The sequence below is a fragment of the Neoarius graeffei genome, chromosome 8, assembly GCF_027579695.1.
Source record: "Neoarius graeffei isolate fNeoGra1 chromosome 8, fNeoGra1.pri, whole genome shotgun sequence".
Classification (NCBI taxonomy): domain Eukaryota; kingdom Metazoa; phylum Chordata; class Actinopteri; order Siluriformes; family Ariidae; genus Neoarius; species Neoarius graeffei.
In genome coordinates, this window is record NC_083576.1 from 2,426,138 (window position 1) to 2,452,811 (window position 26,674).

The 26,674-nt window shown below is 42.0% G+C and overlaps 1 protein-coding gene across 1 annotated transcript; it reads left to right on the plus strand.

The window, feature by feature from the left end:
- The first annotated feature begins 4,430 nt into the window (after positions 1-4,430).
- LOC132890397 (alcohol dehydrogenase class-3-like) lies at positions 4,431-16,066 on the plus strand. Its single transcript, XM_060927217.1, has 11 exons — positions 4,431-4,602; positions 4,708-4,754; positions 4,904-5,005; positions 5,148-5,298; positions 5,436-5,523; positions 8,490-8,493; positions 10,209-10,409; positions 10,572-10,832; positions 11,063-11,195; positions 15,212-15,341; positions 15,768-16,066. Exons 2-11 carry the CDS (start codon positions 4,737-4,739, stop codon positions 15,790-15,792), a joined length of 1,113 nt encoding a protein of 370 aa, XP_060783200.1. The 5' UTR covers positions 4,431-4,602; positions 4,708-4,736; the 3' UTR covers positions 15,793-16,066.
- The last annotated feature ends 10,608 nt before the right edge of the window (positions 16,067-26,674 follow it).

The following is a 26,674-nucleotide window of genomic DNA, read 5'->3' on the forward strand; positions in this document are numbered from 1 at the left end:
ATTATACCAGTGAATTCTAAAGGAAAATGTCAGGACATCTGTCCATGAACTGAATCTCAAGAGAAGGTGGGTCATGCAGCAAGACAACGACCCTAAGCACACAAGTCGTTCTACCAAAGAATGGTTAAAGAAGAATAAAGTGAATGTTTTGGAATGACCAAGTCAAAGTCCTGACCTTAATCCAATGGAAATGTTGTGGAAGGACCTGAAGCGAGCAGTTCATGTGAGGAAACCCACCAACATCCCAGAGTTGAAGCTGTTCTGTACGGAGGAACGGGCTAAAATTCCTCCAAGCCGGTGTGCAGGACTGATCAACAGTTACCGCAAACGTTTAGTTGCAGTTGTTGCTGCACAAGGGGGTCACACCAGATACTGAAAGCAATACACATACTTTTGCCACTCACAGATATGTAATATTGGATCATTTTCCTCAATAAATAAATGACCAAGTATAATATTTTTGTCTCATTTGTTTAACTGGGTTCTCTTTATCTGCTTTTAGGACTTGTGTGAAAATCTGATGATGTTTTAGGTCATATTTATGCAGAAATATAGAAAATTCTAAAGGGTTCACAAACTTTCAAGCACCACTGTATGGTATTTCAAAAAGAGCAAGTATTAAACGGTTTGTCGTGGAATGACACCTTTAAATAATTTTATGAAGGTTAAGTAATTAAGTAATAATTTTATATATCTATTAGAAATATAGAATGTATATTTATGTTATGGGATTTATATTTAATGGCTTTATTATTATTATTATTATTATTATTATTATTATTATTATTATTATTATGTGCTTTTTTAAATACATCACTTATGATGAGAATGTGAATTTGTACAGCAGGGGGCAAACTTGCACCACTGTACAACATTTTTCTTTCCTTCTGACACACACACACTGTGTGTGTGTGTGTGTGTGTGTGTGTGTGTGTGTGAGGCATGTGAGGTCTGACCTCTATGATATTAGACAGTGACGTGCGGTCAGGGGCAGCAGGTGAGGCAGGGCCTCACCGGTCATCATCCAGCCATCATGAGATGTAATGAATGTAAATAATGATAACAATAAAGATTTGTCCAATCATCTGTGCTATATATGCCATTTCTGTATGATTCAAATAATTTCAATCATTTTTGCAATCAAAATCGCCGTATTTGCCTATTTCCTATTCAATTGCAGCAAATATGCAGCGACGTGAGGCAGCACCAAGCCGTGCCTCACGTCAGATTGTGCAATCCCTTGTTAACTGGGTTGAGCGCGTGCCTTTTGCTTACTCTGTGTATGCTACCAACGTAATGCTGTATTAAAATGTTTTTTATACATTATAGACGTGTATAATATGTCCTCACTTTCCTTATAATATGTAATGTTTTCTACGTATGTGTATCACTTATTTAGTGTTAACAATTTGACATAAAGGGCGGCACGATGGTGTAGTGGTTAGCGCTGTCACCTCACAGCAAGAAGGTCCGGGTTCGAGCCCCGTGGCAGGCGAATGGAATGATGTATGATGCTGAAGCTGCCTAAACAATAGAAAATAAAATACCATTGTAGTGCGTATAACGTGTGGGTGGAGCACAGAGGACGGCAGGACAGAGATCAAGGTTAACAGAAGGCTTTATTGCCATACTTTTCAGTCTAACAATTTAACCCAACAATCAGAGACACACACACACACACTGTAGTCTCCTCCGGGGAAGCTCCCTTCCGCTCTCATTCTCCCTCCTTAAATAGGGCGTGGTTTACTGGGGAAAACACACACAAAACACAGGTTAATTACCCTCAGGTGTAGCGATTCTGCCACTTACCTTCCCCGACTCCGCCCTCCTGTCACAGACCGGCGCTTGACCACGCCCCCGCTGCCACATACCCCCACCGCCCGACTCAGGCCGGGCGCCCGTCCAGCCCGCAGCCGACTCCCCCCCCCTTGACGGGAGAGGAAGTCCGCCACGACCATCTGCGCCCCCGGCCTGTGGACCACCTTGAAGTTGAAGGGTTGGAGTGCCAGATACCAACGGGTGATCCGCGCGTTGGCATCCTTCGTGTGGTGGAGCCACTGGAGGGGCGCGTGGTCCGAACAGAGGGTGAAAGAGCGCCCCAGCAGGTAGTAACGGAGGGCGAGGACCACCCACTTGATCGCCAGGCACTCTTCCAGTCCAAAATATATTCAAAACCCGCCAAAATGCACTTGAAACCGCCAATCTGGCAACACTGCGCGCATGCTGCTTCTCTTCAACATAGACATCCGGAAGTAAGGCGGAAGGTTTTTTTTTTTTAATAGATAGGACAGTGTAGAGAGACAGGAAATGAGTGGGAGAGAGAGATGGGGAGGGATCGGGAAACGACCTCGGGTCGGAATCAAACCCGGGTCCCCGTATTTATGGCATGGTGCCTTAGCCATCTGAGCCATGACACCCCCAGTAAGGCGGAAGGTAGTTTGTCGATGTCACCTCAAGACGACGCCAACGATTGGTCAAATTTGCGGGAAAGTTGCGGTGATTGGATATAATTGCAACACCGCCCTGAATTCGCGGGGATTGGTTGAATTTGCGCTGAAGTTGCAAATCGCAACATCCTGGAGGCTCTGTTTTTTTTGCTTGGCTGTCTCCTCACTCCCTGTAGCTTTAGGTACTAAAAATCGATCCATTTTGTCTCTCACGTTGCGCCCCCCCCTGAAGAACTCTGGCGCCCCCCAGGGGGGGCGCGCCCCACACTTTGAAAAGCCCTGGCCTACATTAAATGAACACCCGCGGTTATAAATGCTTCAATACCACCGCGATTGTCAGTGCTAAAAACTGCACAACACAAAATTAGAAATAACATGATGCCTTTTTTCTCTGCATTGCAATAGTATACTAATCTAAAATTAAATTATATTGGGCCATAACATAATTAGGCTAATAGCTGGGGTATAAATTCCAGTGTTTAGCACTTTGTGGAAGCCTGTTTTCTTTTTGCCCTTTTTAAATTGAAAAATGACGAGAGTCAAGTTTTGTTTACCTTTCATTCTAAAGGAAGTATTTTGTTAATGTAGAAATCTGGAAATGGCATTTCTTTTATGTAATAAATAAGCTACTTGATAAAAATCTGTTCTCTTCAGCCCAATGCAAAGGTGCTCAATTTTCATGCAGGCCTATTATGTTTGGTGACCTTTGGTGGCATTTACTGTTACAACTTTTAATCATTCTGCAAATAAAACAAAGATTCAGTGACGTATTGTGTGATTAGGGATTTTTATTCATTTAAGAGCTGTTAGATTAATGTGTGGCTACATAACTGACTGGACTGGTAGTACGCCCTTGTTAGATACTTTCAGCATTGTTAACTGGTGAGCTTTTTTGGGGGGGGGCCCATGGCCACTGCTTGTGCATAGGGCCCAGAATTTGGTGCAACGCCCCTGCGCAGGATCAGTTGAAATAGAGAAGTGTTCTACTGGCGTCGGCTGCGCTGGGTTGACATCCATAACACCCTCGTCTTCCTTCTCGTCCTCATGGTGTGAACTGATCTCTACCTGGCTTAAAGTGGCTTCGCACATCCCCCCCTCCTCCTCCTCCTCCTCCCGGCTTCAGCGCTGGGACTGACAGCAGTTGTCAATGCTTTTATTAAAAAACGATCTAACACTGGAACATTTTTAATTGCAGCTACACGCCTGGAGTCTTTCTCTTCTTTAGTTTTCTCTTCGCACAACCACTCAATTGATGTCTGTCCATTTTTCATTTCTACCGCGGTTTTTAAAAAATTGATGCATTTCACCGTAGGTGGACTGGCTCAACTGACAGGTCGAGGAAAGGGGGGTTAATGGTCACATAGGCCACTCTTCCTCAGAATTATGATTATTGTTGTTGTTGTTCTTATGAAATTAGTGTTCATAATGAATTATATATGACTATTTAACAATGTCAAGTGTATAACCATTTTAAGTGTACAAACATTCACGAAAAATATTTTTAAAGTTTCTGTCATGTGGTGCCCCCCACTGGCTGTGAGTGGTTAGTGCCCCTGGGCACTGTGCCGCAGGCCCATACAGTTAATCCGGCCCTGATTGCATGTTCAGATAAGAAATGAAAGGAGACTTTCAGTGTGACCTCGCCATGCCGTTCCTCGCACCGTCTCCCGCTGCCGACCGCCTGCAGGCGCTTTCTGCACAGAGGCGCACTGAATGCATGACGTCACGGATTGATGCCCGCATTTACATAGAAAAACGTTATTTTATAAATCCATAATTTCATATATTATTGTCAAATTGTAGAGAATATTGATGTTGGAGCTAACTTATCTTTTACAAATATTAAAAAAAAAACAGTCCCTATGAAAAGGGCACTTTGGACAGCAAACAGAAAAGGGGCGGGGGCTAGAGCACCTGCAGCACCGGCTCATTGCATGTAGGTGTTAAGGAGTGTGCAGCAAGTGGCAGGGTTGGGTTTATGACTCTGTGAGAAAGATAGAACACAGGAAAAGCCCATTCTGCAAGAGTTCCAGGACTATAAATATGTACCACAACAACCCCGAGAACACATTTCAACAGGCGCTTCAGCACACACTTCAGCACAAGTAATGTTATATTGGGCATCTCTGTAACTTCAAACGCTGCACTACTAAAAGTAAGGGATGATAATAATAAAAGAACTGCACACTAACTGGGGCATGCTTTTAGTTTATACTGAATGTGCAATAAGGTGTGTGTGTGTGTGTGTTGCTTTTTGAAGGACTAACTGAATATCTGATTATTGTTGAAATGGGGACTGAGAATAAGGTAGGAACTGATTTAATATTTGTTCTTCTGTGGTTTAATATGCCTTATGATATGAAATACACTCTTAGATCTGATCTGAGCAAAGAAAGATTCTTGTACCATGAATACAGTCTTACAACAACCAGACGACTGAATCTGTGTTATTTTAGGTGATCAGGTGTAAAGCGGCTGTGGTGTGGGAACCTGGAAAGTCTCTCGCTGTTGAAGAAGTGGAAGTTTCTCCACCTAAAGAACATGAAGTGAGAATTAAGGTCTGTAATTATCCTCAGGACCAACAGGAGATTTGTTCTCTCTTTTTTTTTTTTTAAATAAAAACTTGCTACAGCTTTGACTCTTTAAAGATGTTTGAAGCTGTGTGTGTGTGTGTATGTGTGTGTGTCTGTGGTGTTGCAGATAGTGGTGAGCAGTGTGTGTCACACAGACTGGTTATATTTGCGTGATTGTGAGACAGGAGTGAAGACTCAGTCGTTTCCCCTCATTGTGGGTCATGAAGGTGCCGGGGTGGTGGAGAGTGTCGGCCCGGGGGTGACCACTGTGCAGCCAGGTACGTACAATAAACACATCCAGGCACACACACACACAACCATGCAGACCCCACTACTCGTTCTACTTTCATCATTGTTTACTTTCCCTGTCCTTCTATTTTTACTCATTTGTTTTTTCTTCTTCTCTTTCCTCCAGGTGATAAAGTGATCATTCTCTTCCTGTCTGAGTGCAGAGAGTGTGACTACTGTCTGAGCCAAAAGACAAACCACAGCTTAATCAACCGGTGAGAACGCTGGGTTTCTTTTCTTTCCTTGTGATTTTTTTTACCCCCCCCCCCCTTAAAATCCCTGATCAACATGATGCTGTCTTTTCTAGTGTTAATACTCTCATCTTTTCTTATTTCTGCATTATATTTTTTCATTCAAGCAACTGAGCCAAGCTCATTATTATGGGGAAAATGACATAGTACTTAGAAACAATCATATTTTCGTTAGGATTTTCTTCTTCTTCTTCTGATTGCACAGAAAAACTGTAAGTGCTACAGACATGTAATGTGGTGAGTAGGTACTAATCCCTCCCTCTACTCAGGCAAGAGATTATTCCTTTGACCCTCCCAAACAAAATAGCCTCAAGAACAATTTAGCTCCACCCACTTAATTTTCAAACTAATTTGCATAATATGCAACACCTACTTTTGAGAACTTGTCCTAAGATTTTTCTCCTATCTTCACAAAATTGGGTCTAATCTACAACCCTGATTCCCCGCCCCCCAAAAAAAGAGGGACGCTATGTAAAACACAAATAAAAAAGAAGACAATACAAAGACGATAATTAATGTTCAAACTGATACAACTTTATTGTTTTTGTAAATATACACTCATTTTGAATTTGATGGTAAAATCCCTAAATTCCTTGTAGTTGTACGTTGAGAATCATTGTTCTTCAACTGCTGGACTATTTGCCTCTCACAGTTTTTCACAAAGTAGTGAACATCACCCCATCCCTGCTTGTGAACGACTGAGCCTTTGGAAGATGCCCTTTCATAGCCATTCACGATACTCTCACCTGTTACCAGTGAACCTGCGGACTGTTTTGTGAGCATTCCACAACTTTCCCAGTCTTTTGTTGTTCCTGTCCCAACTTTTTTGGAATGTGTTGCAGACATCAAATTCAGAATGAGTGTATATTTACAAAAACTATAAAGTTTGAACATTAAATAGCTTATCTTTGTATTGTATTCAGTTAAATATAGGTTTAAAATGATTTGCAAATTGCGAGGGCCTTTCTGTGTGGAGTTTGCATGTTCTCCCCGTGTCCGCGTGGGTTTCCTCCGGGTGCTCCGGTTTCCCCCACAGTCCAAAGACATGCAGGTTAGGTTAACTGGTGACTCTAAATTGAGCGTAGGTGTGAATGTGAGTGTGAATGGTTGTCTGTGTCTATGTGTCAGCCCTGTGATGACCTGGCAACTTGTCCAGGGTGAACCCCGCCTTTCGCCCGTAGTCAGCTGGGATAGGCTCCAGCTCGCCCGCGACCCTGTAGAACAGGATAAAGCGGCTAGAGATAATGAGATGAGATGATTTGCAAATCATTGTATTCTGTTTTTATTTACATTTTATACAGCGTTTCAACCTTTTTGGAATCTGGGTTGTAGCTGAAATTTGGTACACCTCAGCTCTATGCTAATCTGTAAGTGGATGTTTGACAATAACCTGATTGCCTAAAAAAAATGGGCATTATTGGCCAATCAGATTTCAGGATGTGTTTGCCTGGAGTTAACATTGAGCTATTAAAAGTTTGGTTCCTCGAAGGAATGGGCAATCCCATTCAACTTGATCAATGTTTTTGCACATAAAAAGAACGTGTACAGTAAAATGTGTTTCCAGTGTTTTATTTCATTATACCATAAAAATTTGCCTTTTGGCCCATTCAGCGCCTCACCACGAGACAGTTCCAGTTTGTTTAATTTGTTTAAGATGCAAAACACACTTCTGAGAACTTGCTTTAGGAATTTTGATGTACTTTCAAAATTGTGGGATCACATTACTCAGCAAAGTCTGACTCAATAATTATCAAAAACAAACTGATATTTGTGAACAATATGCCTGCTACATACAATCCATCATTGCATGGTAGCGCTTCATTTACTAAGGCAGCTATAAGACAGGGTTATCATTGAACTATCAACACCAAATTTGGTAGTTCGGTCCTATATCCTACCCACTACTCTGCCATATGAAATGACACTTACCCACCTGGGTGGCATGGTGGTGCAGTGGTTAGCACTGTTGCCTCACAGCAAGAAGGTTCCGGGCTCAAACCACTTGGCTACTACAGATCAATGAAATTTTAGGCCACTGTCTGTACTAAGCCAAGTCAAGTTTATTTGTATCACACTTTTAACAACAGACATTGTCGCAAAGCAGCTTTGCAGAAAATTAAAGACTTTAAACAGATGAGCTAATTTTATCCCTAATAAATTTATTTATCTCTGATGAACAAGCCTGAGGTAACGGTGGTGAGGTAAAACTGCCTGAGACGACACGAGGAAGAAACCTTGAAAGGAAGCAGACTCTAAAGGGAACCCAGCCTCATTTGGGTGATAACAGATAGTGTGATTATCAATAACTCACTTCTAGCGAGTGGGGACTGACAGCATCCATACATCCCAGGTACCAAAACACTCTGTCTGAGGATCCTCCAGATCTACACCTTTACCTCATAAACACCATTAACACAAGGCTTGACTAAACAGATCTGTTTTCAGCCGAGACTTAAACGCTGAGACTGTGTCTGATTCCCGAACATTACTTGGAAGGCTGTTCCATAACTGTGGGGCTTTGTAAGAAAAGGCTCCGCCCCCTGATGCAGTCTTCACTATACGAGGTACCAGCAGATAGCCTGCACCTTTTGATCTAAGTAGGCGTGGCGGGTCATAGAGGAGCAGAAGTTCACTCCGGTATTGTGAGAGCTCTTTATTCTAAATGCAAAGTTTGATTTCTACAACCTTTACACTATGTAGTCATTAGGATACCTTGTGACCATGCTCCAAATTTCATCAAAACTGGCCAACAGATGAAGATGAAATTTGCTATGCTTTTTTTCTTGAGGAACATTGAAACCTTTATTTGAAGTTATTTGTACAATTAATATGTTTGCAGCAGAAATATAACCAAACAAAAACTGGAAAAGTCTGCAACTGGAATGAATTCATCCCGATTGGTGAAAATCTTTGCATGTAAACATAGTGAGTGAGGTGTTTACATGAAGAGCTTTGTTTGTTTGTTTGTTTATGTATTTATTTTCCCCAGTTGCGCTCCCAGTCAGGTTATTGGCACATTATTAATCTGCATATAAACTCAGCCACTGGTACCGGTAAGACCCTGGCCTGTTGTTCTGACCAGCTGAGGTTGATGGCTGCTTAGGTAATGGAGTACAACACAGCAGTCACCCTTATGATCTCGATTCACGTCTGATTCAGTATTATCAACTGTTTTAGCTTTTGAATCAGATATAAAAATGTCAGTAAATTGCTTCAGTAAAAGATCTGCAGTAATGTTCAAAAACATGTTGAGATGTGGTATGCTGTAAACATCATGGCCACCACATGCTAATCAGTTCTTGAATGGTGGAACTTTATTCAGTGTGCTATAACTTGAAATTTTAGAAGAATCTGCACAAAACCAAAAGTCTTACTCAGGACTAAATGCTGAGGCCATGTGTCAGATTTGGGTGTGGTCAGGGTTAAATTCAAATAATTGTTTCTCCGGAACTGCAAATTTAATCTTGCAGATTATTTGGTATACTGCATCTGTGAGTGGATTTCCAAATAAAAATGCTCACCATTGGCAAATCATTTTGCAACACACACATCAGTGTTGGCATGGAGTTACTGTCATGAAATTTGAGCAGTACACTCACCGGCCACTTTAACAGGAACTTGTTGTTGGTTCTCAGATCCCTGTTCTTGGCTGCAGGAGTGGAACCCAATGTGTTCTTCTGCTGTTGCATGCTGAGATACTTTTCTGCTCACCACGGTTGTAAAGAGTTGTTATGAGTTACTATATCCTTCCTGGCAAAAAAGCTCGAACCAATCTGTCCATTTCCCTCTGACCCTCTCTTATCAACAAGGCGTTTGTTTCCACCCACAGAACTGTCGCTCACTCACTCAGTGTTTTTTGTTTTCTGCACCATTCTGTGTAAACTCTAGAGACTGTTGTGTGTGAAAACCCCAGGAGATCAGCAGCTTCTGAAATACTCAAACCAGTCCATCTGGATCAAACCAACACCCATACCACAGTGAAAGAAAGTCGCACATTTTCCCATTCTGATGTTTGAACATTGTGATCATTAACTGAAGCTCTTGATTTGTATCTGTGTGATTTGATGCATTGTGCTGCTGTTGAAGGATCGGCTGATTACAGAACTGCAGAAGGAACTAGCCATCGTTATTGGTGATGCAATCTGCAACATGTTCTTGGCCCCTGCAGATCACTGCCAGCTATATTTATTGTCTCATCTCATTATCTGTAGCCGCTTTATCCTGTTCTACAGGGTCGCAGGCAAGCTGGATCCTATCCCAGCTGACTACGGGTGAAAGGCGGGGTTCACCCTGGACAAGTCGCCAGGTCATCACAGGGCTGACACATAGACACAGACAACCATTCACACTCACATTCACACCTACGCTCAATTTAGAGTCACCAGTTAACCTAACCTGCATGTCTTTGGACTGTGGGGGAAACCGGAGCACCCGGAGGAAACCCACGCGGACACGGGGAGAACATGCAAACTCCACACAGAAAGGCCCTCGCCGGCCACGGGGCTCGAACCCGGACCTTCTTGCTGTGAGGCGACAGCGCTAACCACTACGCCACCGTGCCGCCCTATATTTATTGTAATTTTTATTATAACATTTCTAATTTTGACCCCAAAACTCACAGTACTGACTTTTAACTCTCTCTCATGGAGAAGACTCAGCAGGGTGTGTTAGCTGATGGTACGAGTCGTTTCACCTGTAAGGGTCAGCAGGTGTATCAGTTTGAAGGTGTGAGCACTTTGTCTGAATACACCGTTGTTCCTGAACACAATGTCACAAGGATTCACCGAGATGCACCGCTGGATAAAGTCTGTTTCCTCGGCTGTGGAATCGCAGCACTAAACACGGGCAAAGTGTGTGTGTGTTCCAACAAGTTTGACTAACATGATCGTTACTCATGTTACTTTTTCTTTCCTGTTCCTACTTTTATTTTTCTTATTTAAATTTTCCTTTTCTTTCTTTCTTTCTTTCTTTCCTTCTTCTTCTTCTGTGGTTGTTCCTCCCCGCCTCTGCAGGTGGAGCATGGTTCTGTCTGTGCCGTGTTCGGTTTGGGAGCCGTCGGTCTCGCCACGGTGATGGGCTGTAAATCTGCTGGAGCTGCCAGGATCATCGGCATCGACATCAACGCGGAGAAATATGAAGTTGCCAAGAGGTTCGGTGTCACTGACTTTGTGAACCCTAACGATCACAGCAAACCCATTCAGGAGGTGCTGATGGAGATGACGAGTGGAGGAGTGGACTACAGCTTCGAGTGTGTGGGGAACGTCACACTTATGGTGGGTTTGAGGTTGAGTCATGAAACATCAGCTTCACTGTGACTGATCTGCAGTAACTCTTCTGAAGGCAGAGACTGCACATTAGATGTGCTTCAGATGATAATAAAGTTCACATTTTTATTTGACTGACGCTCTTTTACGAAGCTGTTTATGTGTAAATGGTGTCACTATGACAAGTGAGACTGTGCAGATTCAGACTTGGATGAATAAATTTACTTTGTCTCCACTAGAGGGCAGCATTTGAGAGCTGCAAGACTCCCTGTGGAACCTGTGTGGCTGTGGGATGGACTGAAAACAACCTGATCTTGCAGTCACCTGAGGACCGTGTGTATGAACGGATGTGTAAGGGACTTATCTTTGGTGGTAAGAGATGACTGATTAATCATGAAGCAATTCTCTGAATCAAACCGTCCAAAACACTGTCTAAGGCTATTAATTGGTTAATTTTCTTAAATACAGTTAATTGTGCACTCTCTGTGATTAATTATATGATTAATCAGATATTTAGTTACATTAAGATTTCATGAAAAACTCTAAAAGTGCTTATCTTGATTATTGTTTATTCCAAAACACAGATCTCAACATCGAGATAGTAGTAATAAATACATACAAAAACACTGTGCTAGAACATAAGTGTCTCACACAGGTATGTCCAATTCCAGACGGCAATCTAGAACTTCACTGGCAGACCACTGTTCTGCACATTGACATGCTAACTAGAAGGGCACTCGGAAGAGTGCATACCTCCACCAAGCCATATTAGAATATCCAGATGTTTACATACATGTCCAGATTTGTATCAAAATCTAACCAATTGTTCCTTGGTCCATGACTTACCTTTCCTCAAAATATCATCAAAATCCTTTCCCTACTTTTTGAGTTACTTTGGAAACAGACGAGCAAAGTCAAGTTTATTTGGATCACGCTTGTAACAACAGACGTTGTCTCAAAGCAGCTTTACAGAAAATGAAAGACTTTAAACAGATGAGCTAATTTTATCCCTAATAAGTTTATTTATCTCTGATGAACAAGCCTGATGTGACGGTGTTGAGGAAAAACTCCCTGAGACAACATGAGGAAGAAACCTTTAGAGGAACCAGACTCCTAAGGGAACCCATCCTCATCTGGGTGATAAGAGATAGTGTGATTATCAGTAACTCACTTTTATAACTGTGTAACCAGGAAACACTTTATAGTTTAACAGGAAGTCTGTTTTGTTGAAGTTATAAACTGTTCATTGATGGAGACTTGAGTGTAAAACTGTTCATGACAACTGCAGTCCTAAAGTTATTGTGATGATTGTAGTTCTAAACCATTGGAGCAAAACTGTAAGAGTCCAGAGCATCTTCTAAGTGCGACTTTAGACTGTCCATATGGGGGCCGTCCTCCACAGGAGCGATGGGATGAGACTCCAGCCAGAAGTAGGGCATCAGGATGGATCAGGCAGGTCCGAGGAACAGGAGAGGTTCAGCAACACTGGTGTCTCAGGATTGACCTGTAACTCAAAAGATACAGAGAGAAAGAGAGAGAGAGAAAAAAAAAAACACAGGTTGTTAGGCTTGGTCAGTGTCACCTAATGGTTCAGATGCAAGCAGGGACTCCGGTGAGACTAACTATGACAGCATAACTAAAAGGGGAGAGCCAGAAGGTAACACAGGCATGAGGGAGCCCCGGGACATAAAGCAGCAGCCACTACACCGTCAACAAACTCGAGTGAGCAAGCGAGTGGGGACTGACAGCATCCATACATCCCAGTTTACCAAAACACTCTGTCTGAGGATCCTCCAGATCTACTCCTTTACCTCATAAACACCATTAACACAAGGCTTGACTAAACAGATCTGTTTTCAGCCGAGACTTAAACACTGAGACTGTGTCTGAGTCCAGAAAACTACTTGGAAGGCTGTTCCATAACTGTGGGGCTTTGTAAGAAAAAGTCTCTGCTCCCTGCTGTTGCCTTCACCATATGAGGTACTAACAAATAGCCTGCACCTTTTGATCTAAGTAGGTGTGGTGGGTCATAGAGGACCAGAAGTTCACTCAGGTACTGTGGTGTGAGACAATTCAGTGCTTTATAGGTTAATAGTAGTATTTTATAATCAATACGAAATTTGATTTCGCAAGCTGTGGAAAGCCTGGAAGAATGGGGGTAGCAAAGAGGATTACCTGGCAGCTAAATGCCGGGCTAGAACTGCAGTTTATTTTGCCAAGAGAAATCACCTTTGCTGGCATAGATTCAGGCACAGACAGCATCTACCATGTGGCAAAACAAATGCACAGAGATAACCAAGATGTAGTAGGTGAGAAATGTATTCTTGATGATGATGGCAACATGGCATTTGATGAGCATGCTAAAAAAGAAGGCCTGGAAACAACACTATTAACGGCTACTTAATATCAAATTTCCTTGGACTCAAAACCTTCCCCCAGTAGATCCTGTCGCTGGACCACCATGTAATGTCACTCACAAAATGGTCTCGATACACTGAAGAAAATGAAAATGGGCAAAGCAGCTGGTCCTTCTGGCATTGTTGTCAAAATGTTGAGTGCATCCCTTGAGGTGTGTTGCCAAGTTGTTGCGGATTTGGCCAATGCTATTGTGAGAGAGGAAAAGATCGCTACAGACTGGGACGAAAGCATAATCCTTAGTTTGTTTAAAGGTAAAGGTGATGCATTGATTCGAGGCAACTACAGAGGCCTGAAGCTTACAGAACAGGTACTTAAGATCATTGAGAGAGTGGTGGAGAAAAACATCAGAGGTTATGTCAACATTGATGAAATGCAGTTTGGGTTTTGCCCAGGACAAGGTACCACTGATGCTATTTTCATCCTCAGACAGCTACAAGAAAAGTATTTGACCAAGCAAAAACATTTGTACTTACCATTTGTAGACCTTGAAAAGGCATTTGATAGGGTCCCCCGAAGAGTGCTGTGGTGGGTGATGTGGGTCATTGGGGTGCCTGAATGGATTGTCAAACTGGTACAAGCCATGTACAGTGGTGCAAAGAGTCAGATGCGGGTCAACAATTCACTCGGTGAAGGTTGGGGTCCATCAAGGATCTGTTTTGAGCCCCCTGTTGTTTATAATTGTGTTAGAGGCCTTATCAAGAGAGAGTTTCAGGTTGGTTGTCCTTGGGAGATGCTTTATGCTGATGACCTGGTCATAATCGCAGAATCCCTGGATGAACTACTTGAGAAGCTGAACCACTGGAAGGTTGGTCGTGAGGAAAAGGGCCTGAAAGTCAACATGGGGAAGACCAAAGTCATGATCTCTGGTAATGACCTAAACACACTGAGAATCTCTGGAAAATATCCTTGTGGTGTGTGCAGAAAAGGGGTTGGCCAGAATTCAATTTTCTGTAGTGGTTGCAAAATGTGGGTACACAAAAGATGTTCTGGTGTGCAGGGGAGGTTAGTTGAAAACCCAGATTACAAGTGTCAGCGTTGTCTTGGAGGAGCTCGGCCGATTGATGCAAGACATGCAGTGAGGTAATGTTGGCAGGTAGCAAACTAGAGGTCGTCAATAGCTTCATATACCTTGGTGATGGTATCTGCCCAGGAGGTGGTTGTGAACTGGCAACGATTATCAGAACTCGTTCTGCTTGGGGAAAGTTTAGAGAGCTGCTGCCATTGTTAACCTGCAGAGCTGTCTCACTTCATACCCGTGGTCAACTATACAGCAGCAGTTGTGTGCGTAGCACCATGTTATACGGTTCTGAATGTTGGGCACTCTGAAGAGATGACCAAAAACAGCTTGAGTGTAATGAAAGAGCCATGCTTTTATGGATGTGCAACGTCAAAAGAGGAGTACAAAGTAGCACGTCTTCTGCGGATGCTGAACCTCCGTCGCCTCGACACTGTCCTCAGATGCAATCATCTCCATTGGTTTGGACACGTCCAACGTAGTAATTCTTGGATCAACAGATGTACTACCCTGGAAGTTGAAGGATTGAACAACCATGGCTGACCTTGAAAAAGCTGGAAAGAATCTGTCTGTGCCGATTTGAAGCTATGGAATATCGCAGAGGAGGCAACTCAAGACCGTGCTGAATGGAGAGCTCTGCTGAAGACTGCTAGTCATACACACGTCTGACGTGTCAACTGACTCAAAACGGATAGTGAGTGAATGAGCGAGTGACTGTTTCAAACAAACAAGCAAACGGGTGAAAACATAACCTCCTTCAACAAAGTTGGCGGAGGTAGTAATGTTCATTAATGCAAGAAATGTGCATTTTTATGTAATTTTCAGCAATACTGAGGTAGTTTTGGTTGTTAAATGATGTCCTGTAGTCCGCTGCCACTGTAGTCTGTAGGTTTTCATGTAATTTACAGAATTTACAGAGATATGAAATCATTAAGGGGTGTGTTTTTCTGAACAGGATTGAGGAGTGTGACTCTTGTAACCAAACTGGTGCACGACTACATCTGTCTTTTGCTGGATGAGGGGACATACACGTCCTCTCTGGTGGAGATTAATCACGTCTTCAAACTGATGACCAGTGGGGAAAGGTCTGAGTCACATGACCATAATATGATCAATAGAACTGTTTTCATTATTTATAATTCTACAGTACATTACTTTAAATGAGTTGATAAACATTTATCAAGTATAAAGTTGTGGAATTTATCCCACTTTCATTTATTTTTGTCTCTCTCTTTCTCTTCTCTTTCCATATTTTCTCTGTGACTAATCTTTCTAACAACCTACTAGTTACATTCGGTTACTTATTTACATTCTTTACTTTTTAGTTCAGTTTGACTGAATGACTGACTGAAAGTCGTTCGCTGATCAAATCTGATTAAATGTGTTATAATTAAAATGAGCACAGAATGATGACACACTTTATAAAAAAAATGAAAGCTGAATATAAAGAAGTCACTTATCCAACTTACCACTGACTGCTTTTCTCTCTCCATCTCTTCTCTCTTTCTCAGTGTTCGGTCGGTGATAAAAATGTGAGCCGTGAACCTCGAATCTCAATTCTTTAACCATGAAGACATAATCAGTCACCATGACAACTACATCAATCACCATGACAACAGACTGATTACTCAGTGGGCCTCAGAGCTGCTGGTCCTTCTGTAAAGTTTAAAGGAAACACCGTGATGAAGACGGAAACTCAGGACAGAAGATGTGTCTGTGTGTTTGTGTTCATGTGTTAATGCTGTGATTTATTAAAAAAAATGATAATAAAACATAAAGAAATTGAAATGTAGTCCAAATACACCTTATCAGCAACAGGAAGTGTAATGTCCAATGAAAAGAGGTCATGGGATAAATAAATAAAAGGAAAACAAACAAACCATAGAGAGTAATTTTGAATTTTATGCAGAATTTTTAGGGAAAGGTGGCACGGTGGTGTAGTGGTTAGCGCTGTCGCCTCACAGCAAGAAGGTCCGGGTTCGAGCCCCGTGGCCGGTGAGGGCCTTTCTGTATGGAGTTTGCATGTTCTCCCCGTGTCCGCGTGGGTTTCCTCCGGGTGCTCCGGTTTCCCCCACAGTCCAAAGACATGCAGGTTAGGTTAACTGGTGACTCTAAATTGAGCGTAGGTGTGAATGTGAGTGTGAATGGTTGTCTGTGTCTATGTGTCAGCCCTGTGATGACCTGGCGACTTGTCCAGGGTGTCCTTTCACCCGTAGTCAGCTGGGATAGGCTCCAGCTTGCCTGCGACCCTGTAGAACAGGATAAAGCAGCTAGAGATGATGAGATGAGATTTTCAGGGATTTTTGAAATGATTTAATTGTTCAACCATTTAGAAATGAAGTTAGAAGTGTGGTGTGATGTCAGTCGAGAGCTTGCAAAGCATAGGATGCTCTTCCCTCTCCATCACCTGGGACGAAACCTAACTGGAAGGGTGACAAATGGGTATAACCCAAATGGAGTGGAAAAGAACATTTTTCTCAGGATATTGGAGTCAAGGGAATCTGCTAATACCCCTTGGATAACTCCAGTGTCGAATAAAAGCGAGCTGCACCTAACTGATTGAGCAGTTCATCAGTGCAAGGCATCGGATATGCATCAAATCTAGACATTGCACTGAGTTCCCTAAAGTCCACACAAAAATAGCCCAACCTGTTGGTCTTTGCCACCATGACCACCACGTTGCTCCAATTGCTGTGAGACTTCTCAATTACCCCCTTGTTGAGCATAGCATTGAGCTCCTCCCAAACCACATTTTTCTTGTGTTTAGGTAATCAGTATGGGCGGCTGCATACAACCAGACCTGGAGGAGTCTCAATGTGGTGCTCTATGAGGTTTGTTTGGCTGGGTAGAGGGAAAAACAGATTAGAGAATTCCTCCGGCAACCTGTGCTCTCTGGGATGGCAAGAGGCAGTCTCCATGGGGGACCAGGGTGAATTTGACCACACTTTTTGCTGTTAGAATACTGTTCCTCTCAATTTTCTCTAATGTCATCTAAGACACCATGAGGATTGCGCCCATACAGTAATTCAAATGGTGGAAAACCCTGTGGAGCCTTGACGAACCTCTCATACTACAAATAATAGGGGATGAGTCATTTATCCCAAGCCCACACATCATTGTGCACAAAATAACGCATCATGTTTTTAAGCATTTGATTAAACTGCTCAGCCTGTTTGTCTGTGGATAGTAAACACTGATATGAATCAATTTAATCCACAACAATTCATACAGTTTGCGAAGTGTACATGACATAAAGGTTGTGCCTTGATCAGTTAGGATTTCTTTCAGAATCCCAACCCGAGAAATAATGCAGACGAGTGCCTCCACAATGGAGATGTTGCACAGAGGCATGGCTTGCTTGTATTGTGTTGCATAGTCTGCGAAAACTAACAGAAAATGATGCCCTTGTGCAGTTCAGTCTAATGGCCTGACGAGGTCCATACCAATTCTTTTGAAGGGGACCTTGATTAATGGAGGAGGATGCAGTGGCACTTTTGGGGGTGGCTGGAGGATTCACCAGCTGACATTCATGACATGCCGCACACCACCTGTGAATATTGCCATGAATGTCTGGCCAATAGAAACGATCCATGAAATGTTTTTGTGTTTTATCCTGCCCCACATTCCCAGCCATGGGATTATGATGAGCTGCAAGGAACAGGGGTTCCCTATGGCTCTTGGGTACCAACAATTGGGTCATCTCTTCCTGTGTCACTTGATATAACCTATCCTTAATAACTGCAAGACATTGTCAAGTTAGCACATCATTAGGCTTTTGAATTTACCATAAATTACTTTTACTTGATCAAAAGTGGGCGGCACGGTGGTGTAGTGGTTAGCACTGTCGCCTCACAGCAAGAAGGTCCGGGTTCGAGCCCCGGGGCCGGCGAGGGCCTTTCTGTGTGGAGTTTGCATGTTCTCCCCGTGTCCGCGTGGGTTTCCTCCGGGTGCTCCGGTTTCCCCCACAGTCCAAAGACATGCAGGTTAGGTTAACTGGTGACTCTAAATTGAGCGTAGGTGTGAATGTGAGTGTGAATGGTTGTCTGTGTCTATGTGTCAGCCCTGTGATGACCTGGCGACTTGTCCAGGGTGTACCCCGCCTTTCGCCCGTAGTCAGCTGGGATAGGCTCCAGCTTGCCTGCGACCCTGTAGAACAGGATAAAGCGGCTAGAGATAATGAGATGAGATGATCAAAAGTGACTGCTCTAAGGGGAACTCACCAAGCAGATATATGAATATCCCCGTATACACACCTCACCTTCATCAATTGTGCATTTCCCCAATGCCCTGCACTGAATCAGGCTTTGATGGACTGTGTTCTGGCTACACCCTGAGTCCACCAAGGCTTGATGTGTACTCCATTGTATACCGGATCAGTATCCCAAATTCCATGAGGGAACACTGATCCTGGAACTGCTTGACTTTCTGCTCCCCGGGTGCTGTTAGCATGGCTGCCCACTGCTCTGGGTATGTGTGTGTGCTCATTGCTCACGTGTATGTGCATGTGTGTGTTCACTGCTTCAGATGGGTTAAAGGCAGAGAGGAAATTTCACAAGTGTGTGATGAATAAGTTGTGCTTTCTTTCTTTCAGACCTGCCTGAGCTTTGCCTGGTCTTGGTAGGCACAGTTGCTTCCACCTGTGTAGAGACAGATAGAGTTAGTAGAGACATTGGAATGGAAGGACAAGAGGGTGAAGGAAGACAGGGAGTGATATGGATTTGGGGAGCTGGTTTGGGGGGAATTGGCACCTGTTTCCATTATCCAGGAACCTGGGGATGATGGGGAGAAATGGGAAGGACAAGAGTGAGAGAGAGAGAGAAGGGGTGGGGAGCTCACCTACCCCCGGAAATGCTGCCACATGGTTTTCCACAAGATGGACCACCTTTTCCAGCAGTGCTGGATGGTGGCATTAGAACCACTCTACTGTCCCTTCTGGCAACTGAGTGATGAACTGCACCAACCACTTGATTGAAGACATCAAAGTTGCACCCCTCAGCCAGCAGCTGTTGGGCAAAGGCAAGCTCAAAGGCAAACTTGTGGCCAAGCTCCTTGAGCATTCCAGGGTGCAGTCAGTACTCTAGCAGGTTGGAGACAGGGAGCTATTGGGCTGTGAGCTGGGCTTCCTCTGACAAGAGTGGACTGCACAGTGCAAGTGTGGCCAAGCACACACTTCCATGGTGCATTCAAAATGCTCCAAGAGTGCTTTGGGGTCATCCTGCAGGACCCATCTTTCTGAACGTGACATGGGGAAATGCCATGGAGCTGCTGTGTGCTCTTGCTCATCTCAGCGAAAGGTGATGACTTCATGATGGTGCTCCTTCCCCAAGTTCTGTGTTTTGGCACCAGTGTAACACTCTCATGGTTCAGGGGAAACGAGGAAACGGGAGGCAGGCTTGTGACAACTCAAAGGCGTGTTATATTTTGCACTTTTCAGTGATTTGATTTCACCTCACACACGGCTCTGTGCAACTCAACTCTCTCTCTCATAGGCTTCTCTCTGAAAACACAAAAAAGACAAATAAATTGCCAGTAATCCAATACAGGTGAGACTCATCACATGTTATCTGACGGTTAAGCCTGCCTCCTCTCTGTCCAGAGCTGACACTCGACCATGTTCCTAATACCACACACACACACACAGGTTCCAATTTTTGATGTAGAACCAAGAAATGCCATGCTTGTGCTTATGGAGAAGCAATCAAAATTCCAAATGCTGCATAGCAATGCTCAAAAATGTGTATTTTTTTTTCTTTGTAGGAATACAGGCAAATGTTTTGTTGGCCCTGGCATCACATGATTTGAAGCTGTGTTACAGTTTTTCTCGATTGCTAAGACACATTTCTTGAAAGCTGCTCTCCTTTTCTCTAAACTGTGAGCACAAAATCCAATTTTCAAGCTACATTCACAAAACCTCAGACTCTTCTTGCAAAACCAAACTTTCACCTCAAAACAGTTCAATCTGTGCTCAAAACTGAACTATGTTGTCAAATCGTGCCCCGAGTCAATCAAAACTGAGCAGTCACTAAAAACTACATAGAAAAATAGAAAACACAATGCTCAGGACATGAATGTAGCTTGAAATTTGGGTTTTGTGCTGACAGTTTAGAGAAAAGGAGAGCAGCTTTCAAGAAATGTGTCTTAGCAATCGAGAAACTGTAAACCCAGCTTCATCCATGTAGATGTATTCATGGGGTCTTTCCATTGCATCCAGTTGAAAAACCCTCCGTAGAAATATAGTTTTGTAAGTGATACAGAAAAAGTGATTTAGGCCACTACAATAAATCACTACTTGCAGTAATCAACATTGAATATGTCTGGATATATACCAACCTGTACATACTGGAATCTTTGCTCTTTGACTCTGTCGGAGTTGCGATCAAAGGGCACTCTGTACAGCGGTTTCATGTGCAGTCTGTTGCGCTTGAGGACACGATCAACAGTAGAGAGGCTGACACTGTTGATGCCCTCAATTTACATGGTCCTCAATGATCTTCTGCTCAATTTCACTCAGTTTAACGGCGTTGTTCTTACAGACCATATCAACAATTAGGGTCTCTTGGTGTGGGGAGAACATACCTGTCCTCCCACCCCCATGTGGCAGTCTTTCAATTCTACAAAAAGAACATGCAGTTACAAAAACTATACATGGAATACTAGGCCTACAAACAGTTAGACCAACCCTCAATTACAGTACATTGGTACAGTGATGTACTGAAACATATATTTACTTAAAGTGTACTGTGGTACAGTATGTCATACAGTAATTGCTGTCAACCTTTACATACTGTACTATAATGTCAAAAGGTAATTACCTGTTCTCTTCTCTAAATCTTCGGATTATGGTGGACACAGTGACTCTACTGATGTTTGGTTGTACCCTTTCTCCAGCCTCCCTCATGCTCATACCATGGACAAGAACATGGTCAATCACAGTAGCTCTGATTTCATCAGATATTACTGTTCTTTATCTTCGCTGACCACCTCGACCTCCTCTCACACAAACTCTTCCTCTCAGATTTCTATCCATTGTAGGGCCTCACAAACCAGTGCTCTCTGAACTGGCTTACATGTTCCCTCACATCATTAGCCAAATGTGTGATCAATTTTGAGTTGTTGTGTTCAAGTGGTGACACCTGTGCTTTAACTGTGTTTGACTTTTGTCACCTGTGCTCACCATTATGCAGCACGGGTGCATCACAATGAAAATGTGTTGGCAAGTTGTGTCTAAACAGGTGAAAAGTGCTTATGGTTTTGCCAAAAGAGTGATTGATTCAATCAGTGGGTTCAGGCAACTGAGCATTTGGTTCAGACAATAGGGTTTAGTGTTTTAGCAATTGAGAAAAACTGTAATTCAGATACACTGATGGCAATTAATGCTGCATTGCTCTGCCCCTAATAACTTAGCCGCTCCCTGGAACACAGCAGCAATAGCAAGGTCAGAGCAGGCTGTAGTATCTGCTGTGGAGACGCAGGTCTTTTGGAGTGTAAGGGGCACTCCTGAAGACCTTTTTTGACGCTGTGGTGGCGTCAGCCATCTTTCATGGCATGGTTTGCTGGGAGAGCAGCATCTCCACAGCTGACAGGAAGAGACTGGACAAACTGATCAGGAGGGCCAACTTTGTGCTGGGATGCCCCCTAGAGCCAGTGGAGGTAGTGGGTGGGATAAGGATAATGGCTAAGCTGTCATCTGTGATGGAGAATGGCTCCCACCCCCTACAGGACTTACTCACTGGACTGCAGAACTCCTTTATCAGGAGGTTGCTCCACCCTAAGTGTGTGAAGGATCGTTACCGCAGATCATTCCTTCCTGCAGCTGTTAGACTGTACAACCAGCACTGCTCACAGTAGACTCACATCTGGATGTCTGTCAATAGTTGTTGCATTGTTTTTTTTTTTTCTGTTTTTTCTTTTGCAATTATGACCACCTGATATGTGCAATAAGTGTGTTTCATTTACTTCATAATTCCTCTAATTTAGTATTTATCTTAGGTATATTTTTTCTTTCTTCTTTTTTTAATCTATGTGTGCGTGCGTTATATATATATTTACTCGTGTGACTTGATATGTTCCTCTTCTGCTGCCATCCACTGTGCTGCTGCAAACAGGAAATTTCCCCATTGTGGGATAATGGAGGACGCTCTGGACTCTTACAGTAATGCTTTTATGGCTGAGGACTACAGTTGGCTTGCTAACTTTAGGACTGCAGTTGTCATGAACAGTTTTACACTCAAGTTTCCATCAATGAAGAGTTTATAACATCAACGAAACTGACTTCACGTTAAAACTGTTAATGTTATAGTCATGCTGTCTGTTGTTGCCCAAATGAGGATGGGTTCCCTTTTGAGTCTGGTTCCTCTCGAGGTTTCTTCCTCTTGTTGTCTGAGGGAGTTTTTCCTCGCCACCGTTGCCACAGGCTTCATCATTGGGGATAGATTAGGGATAAAATTAGCTCATGCTTTCAGTTGTTCAAATTCTGTAAAGCTGCTTTGTGACAATGTTTATTGTTAAAAGCGCTATACAAATAAACTGACTTGAATGTAGACCTCTGCTGGCTACGAGATTCTGCCTCACGGATCGATCCGGGAGCAAACAGTCACTGACACGGACACAGCTGCTCTCAGAGATGTTTCTTAATTTATTGTAGGAAAAACATGAGGATATATTCACATTCAAGAGTGTGTTGTACCTGTAGCTCTGAGATTGGATAATGATGATGTGCTTGATGAAGCTAAGTTATCAGTGTATAACAGGGTGACGTAAATGGGTGATGAAGCAGTACATGACTGGTTTAGACAACACTACTGTATGAAAGGAAAGAGACAGTATATATTACATTACATTAATTCAGAGCTGGACAAAGAACCCAACTTCATTACTTAAGTCAAAGTACAGATCCCACTGGTCAGATGTTACTCTGATACAAGTGAAAGTTGTCCAGTCAAATTTTTACTTAAGTTAAAGTACTGAAGTACTTCACTGCAAAAAATGATATCTTAGCAAGTAAAAATATCTTGAAAATAGTTGAACTGATCTAGCATTTCCTATTAGAAGAATACAAGACACCAATTCTGAGATTATTAAGCCTAGTTCTAGATTGTAACCAACTTATTCTAAGACGTCTTATCAAGTAAAAATATCTGTCCATGCAGCAAGATCATTTCATGAGTATTAAGTCATTTTCTCCTCAAATTCAGTTTTCAATTTTTTGCAGTGTTGCTTTTAAAAATACTTAAGTATTAAAAGTACATTTTCTGTCAACGCATTGTTGTATTATTGCCACAACGCTTACAAAACCTAACGCCGTTCCCAAAGACAGAAATGTGAATTCACAAAATGAACACGTTGTGCCGTCATGATGGTTTAACATTAAGCTAGCTGGTCAGTGAAGCTCCACCTGACATGCTAGCAAACTCTTTTCAAACTCAAAATCATATTGGGTAGCTAACACTACTAGAAAAGAAAGATTTCTACATTCTGTTTATTTGGCAAGATTATGCTAAAACATTTCTGAAAGCACTTCAGATACAGATAAGTTAACATTATTCATGTTAGTGTAACTCCGTTTTTACATGCTAACTAACAGTGTCCAAGTTAACTAGCCATGTGTAAACATTAACCATGAACAAGGCTATGGCAACTTGGCGGGCAAATCCATAGAAAATCATTTGACTAACCAGACTGCACAGCTATTGCAATGTTACTGCTAGCTCTAAAAGCACAGACAACTTCATTGCAAGCTTTCTCTTGGAATAAAACACTTACATCCCTCGATATGCTTCCGCAGGTTGGACGGCAAGTTTTTGGAGGCCGTGATGTGGTTTGTTTTCGGCAAACAAAGCAAACAAATTAAAAATGAATTAAAGATGAATCTTTAATCCTTTCAGAAAACTGAAACATGGGTTCATGGGCCATGGGTGCGTGCGTTCCCCAGAAGAACCGCCTCCTTCCATTCTGCCATCAACGGATTGTGTTAAATAACGCTGCTGAGAAATCGTTGAACTTGATTTTATCCAGTCTATGGACGTGATGTGACCCGAGTGATTACTGATCGTCTGTTTCAGTGTCACCTGGGAAAAAACCATCACATTTTAGAAAAGAAAAGAAAATAAACACACACTTTCAAATCTGCTTCATAGTAACGCGTAATGAGGACCTTGATAGAAATGTAGTGGAGTGAAAAGTACGATATTTGTCTTTCAAATGTAGTGAAGTTAAAGTCATAAGTTGCCAAAAAAAATTAATACTCAAGTAAAGTACAGATACTCAAAAAGTGTACTTAAGTACAGAACTCAAGTGGGTCATTCCGTGCCAACTCACCTAAGGGTCCCCACATCACCGTCTCAGATTTTGCTCAAAAAATTCTATAATCAAGAATCATATGTTTGTACCACACATGCAAAATATTAGCTCCCAATTCATTGTAGTTTTGGAACTACAGGCCTTTGAAATTTTTATGTCAAAATACCACATGACGAAATGGCTCTTTCCCCAACTTCAGAGACCCATAACTTTTTATTGCAGCTATCTAGACAGTTGTGTTTGCAGATTCTTTCTGAATGATACCCACTCTTTTCAAATCTGTTGCCACAAAGCCTCTGAAGGACATACGTTTTGCATAATGGGAAGCCAAAAATGACGTTTTGGCCAAAATCACTTAAAATTCATTAAAACTCTAGGGGGCATAGTAGAAATATGAAGCTAGTTAGATTTTTTTCCTCACTACATAGTAATTGTAGGGTTGTTATCTGTTCACAGAAACATATTTTGCCATGAAATTTCAATTCCTGAATTTAAAAAATTTTTTTTAACATCTTACGTCCTTTCCGAGGGGGCTAAAATAGGGCATTTTTGCCATCTTATTTGGTCATGTGGCTAGGGGTTTAGGATCTTCTAATTTTTTGTGAAGATGCTCTCATATAAGATGTAACTACTCCCTGATTTTTTTTAACAAACGCCCCTTGCTTCATATTTTAATAATTTGTTTTGTACATGGACAGTTTCATCATTTTTCACTTTTTTCCACATTCAGAACTCTGTAACTCTAAATTGGAAGATTCCTACTAGCAGCTATTTCAGATTTACATACACTGACACACAAATTTTCATATTTTAGTAGTAGTATGCCCAAGAAATTCATATTTTTCTTTCTATTGGGACCTAAAAACAGCTATTTGGCCAAAAATGACAAAAACGCTGGGCAGCTTTTAATAAACAAGGGAATAATGAAGGGGTGTTTTGCACACAAATTAAGGCTTATAAGAACCTAATCTAGGCATACACATTTCCCGAACAACTTTTACTGTATTGTATAGTATTTTTTGCAATTAGAAAATTTTAGGTATAATTGCAATTTTTGTTGAATATCCTTGGAAAATATAGAAAAATAACAAAATTCTGGAGTAGTATACTTCTAGTAGTATACTTTTAATATACTTCAAGGTTGTGTAAGCACAAAACATTTAGCAATGAGGTTTTATTTACATATTAACACATTCAATGATCCATGATCATGATGTTGAAAAACATCACAAGATTTGTACATAATTTAAAGTCAAATATGGGCATCCGTGATAATGGGTAATTCATTCACAGGCAGTACAGTTTCATGTGATGTGCTAAGACACTCATAAACTGTCATCTAGTAGTACATAAGTTAAAACTTAAGTCTTTCACAAGTTTGAAGTCATCCTCTGTTAGTTGGTATTGGCGTCCCCCACTTTTTATGTTTGGGGCCTCTACCACACAAAGGACATGAAGCAAAGGCACCCAACATTCATCTTTCCTGCTTTGTGGTGGCCATGAGAATGTGTTGCCTCGTCCTTGTCTCATGAAATTGACATACACATCATTTTCTTCTTCATTTCTGGTGACAATATTTCCAATGTACCATTTTCTGTCAAACACAGGCAATATATTTGCCCGGCTGGTACATATTTGGTGCAGATTGGGACATTTGGCTTGGGGCCTGTAACTGGGACTGTAAAACTGGTGTGGTTTCAGGTCCTATGTCCACTACCGATGATGGTACCACATCAGAAGAAACCCTTCTCATCTCCAGCTGAGTGGGTGCAATTGGGCTAAGGATATCATTGCTAATATATATATATATATATGGATAGAAAAAGTCACCACATCTTTAATTTATGAGGAAAATAGCCCATTCCCTCCAGAACTTGAAAAATATCAAGTCAACATTTTTGTCATTTTTGGCCAAATAGCTGTTTTTAGGTCCCAATAGAAAGAAAAATATGAATTTCTTGGGCATACTACTACTAAAATATGAAAATTTGTGTGTCAGTGTATGTAAATCTGAAATAGCTGCTAGTAGGAATCTTCCAATTTAGAGTTACAGAGTTCTGAATGTGGAAAAAAGTGAAAAATGATGAAACTGTCCATGTACAAAACAAATTATTAAAAT

What these genes read in the sequence shown, in the direction of transcription:
- LOC132890397 (XM_060927217.1), top strand. An exon ending in AACATGAAGTGAGAATTAAG is followed by an intron (nt 5,006 to 5,147) that starts GTCTGTAATTAT and finishes GTGGTGTTGCAG; the next exon opens with ATAGTGGTGAGCAGTGTGTG. An exon ending in TGGGGAACGTCACACTTATG is followed by an intron (nt 10,833 to 11,062) that starts GTGGGTTTGAGG and finishes TGTCTCCACTAG; the next exon opens with AGGGCAGCATTTGAGAGCTG.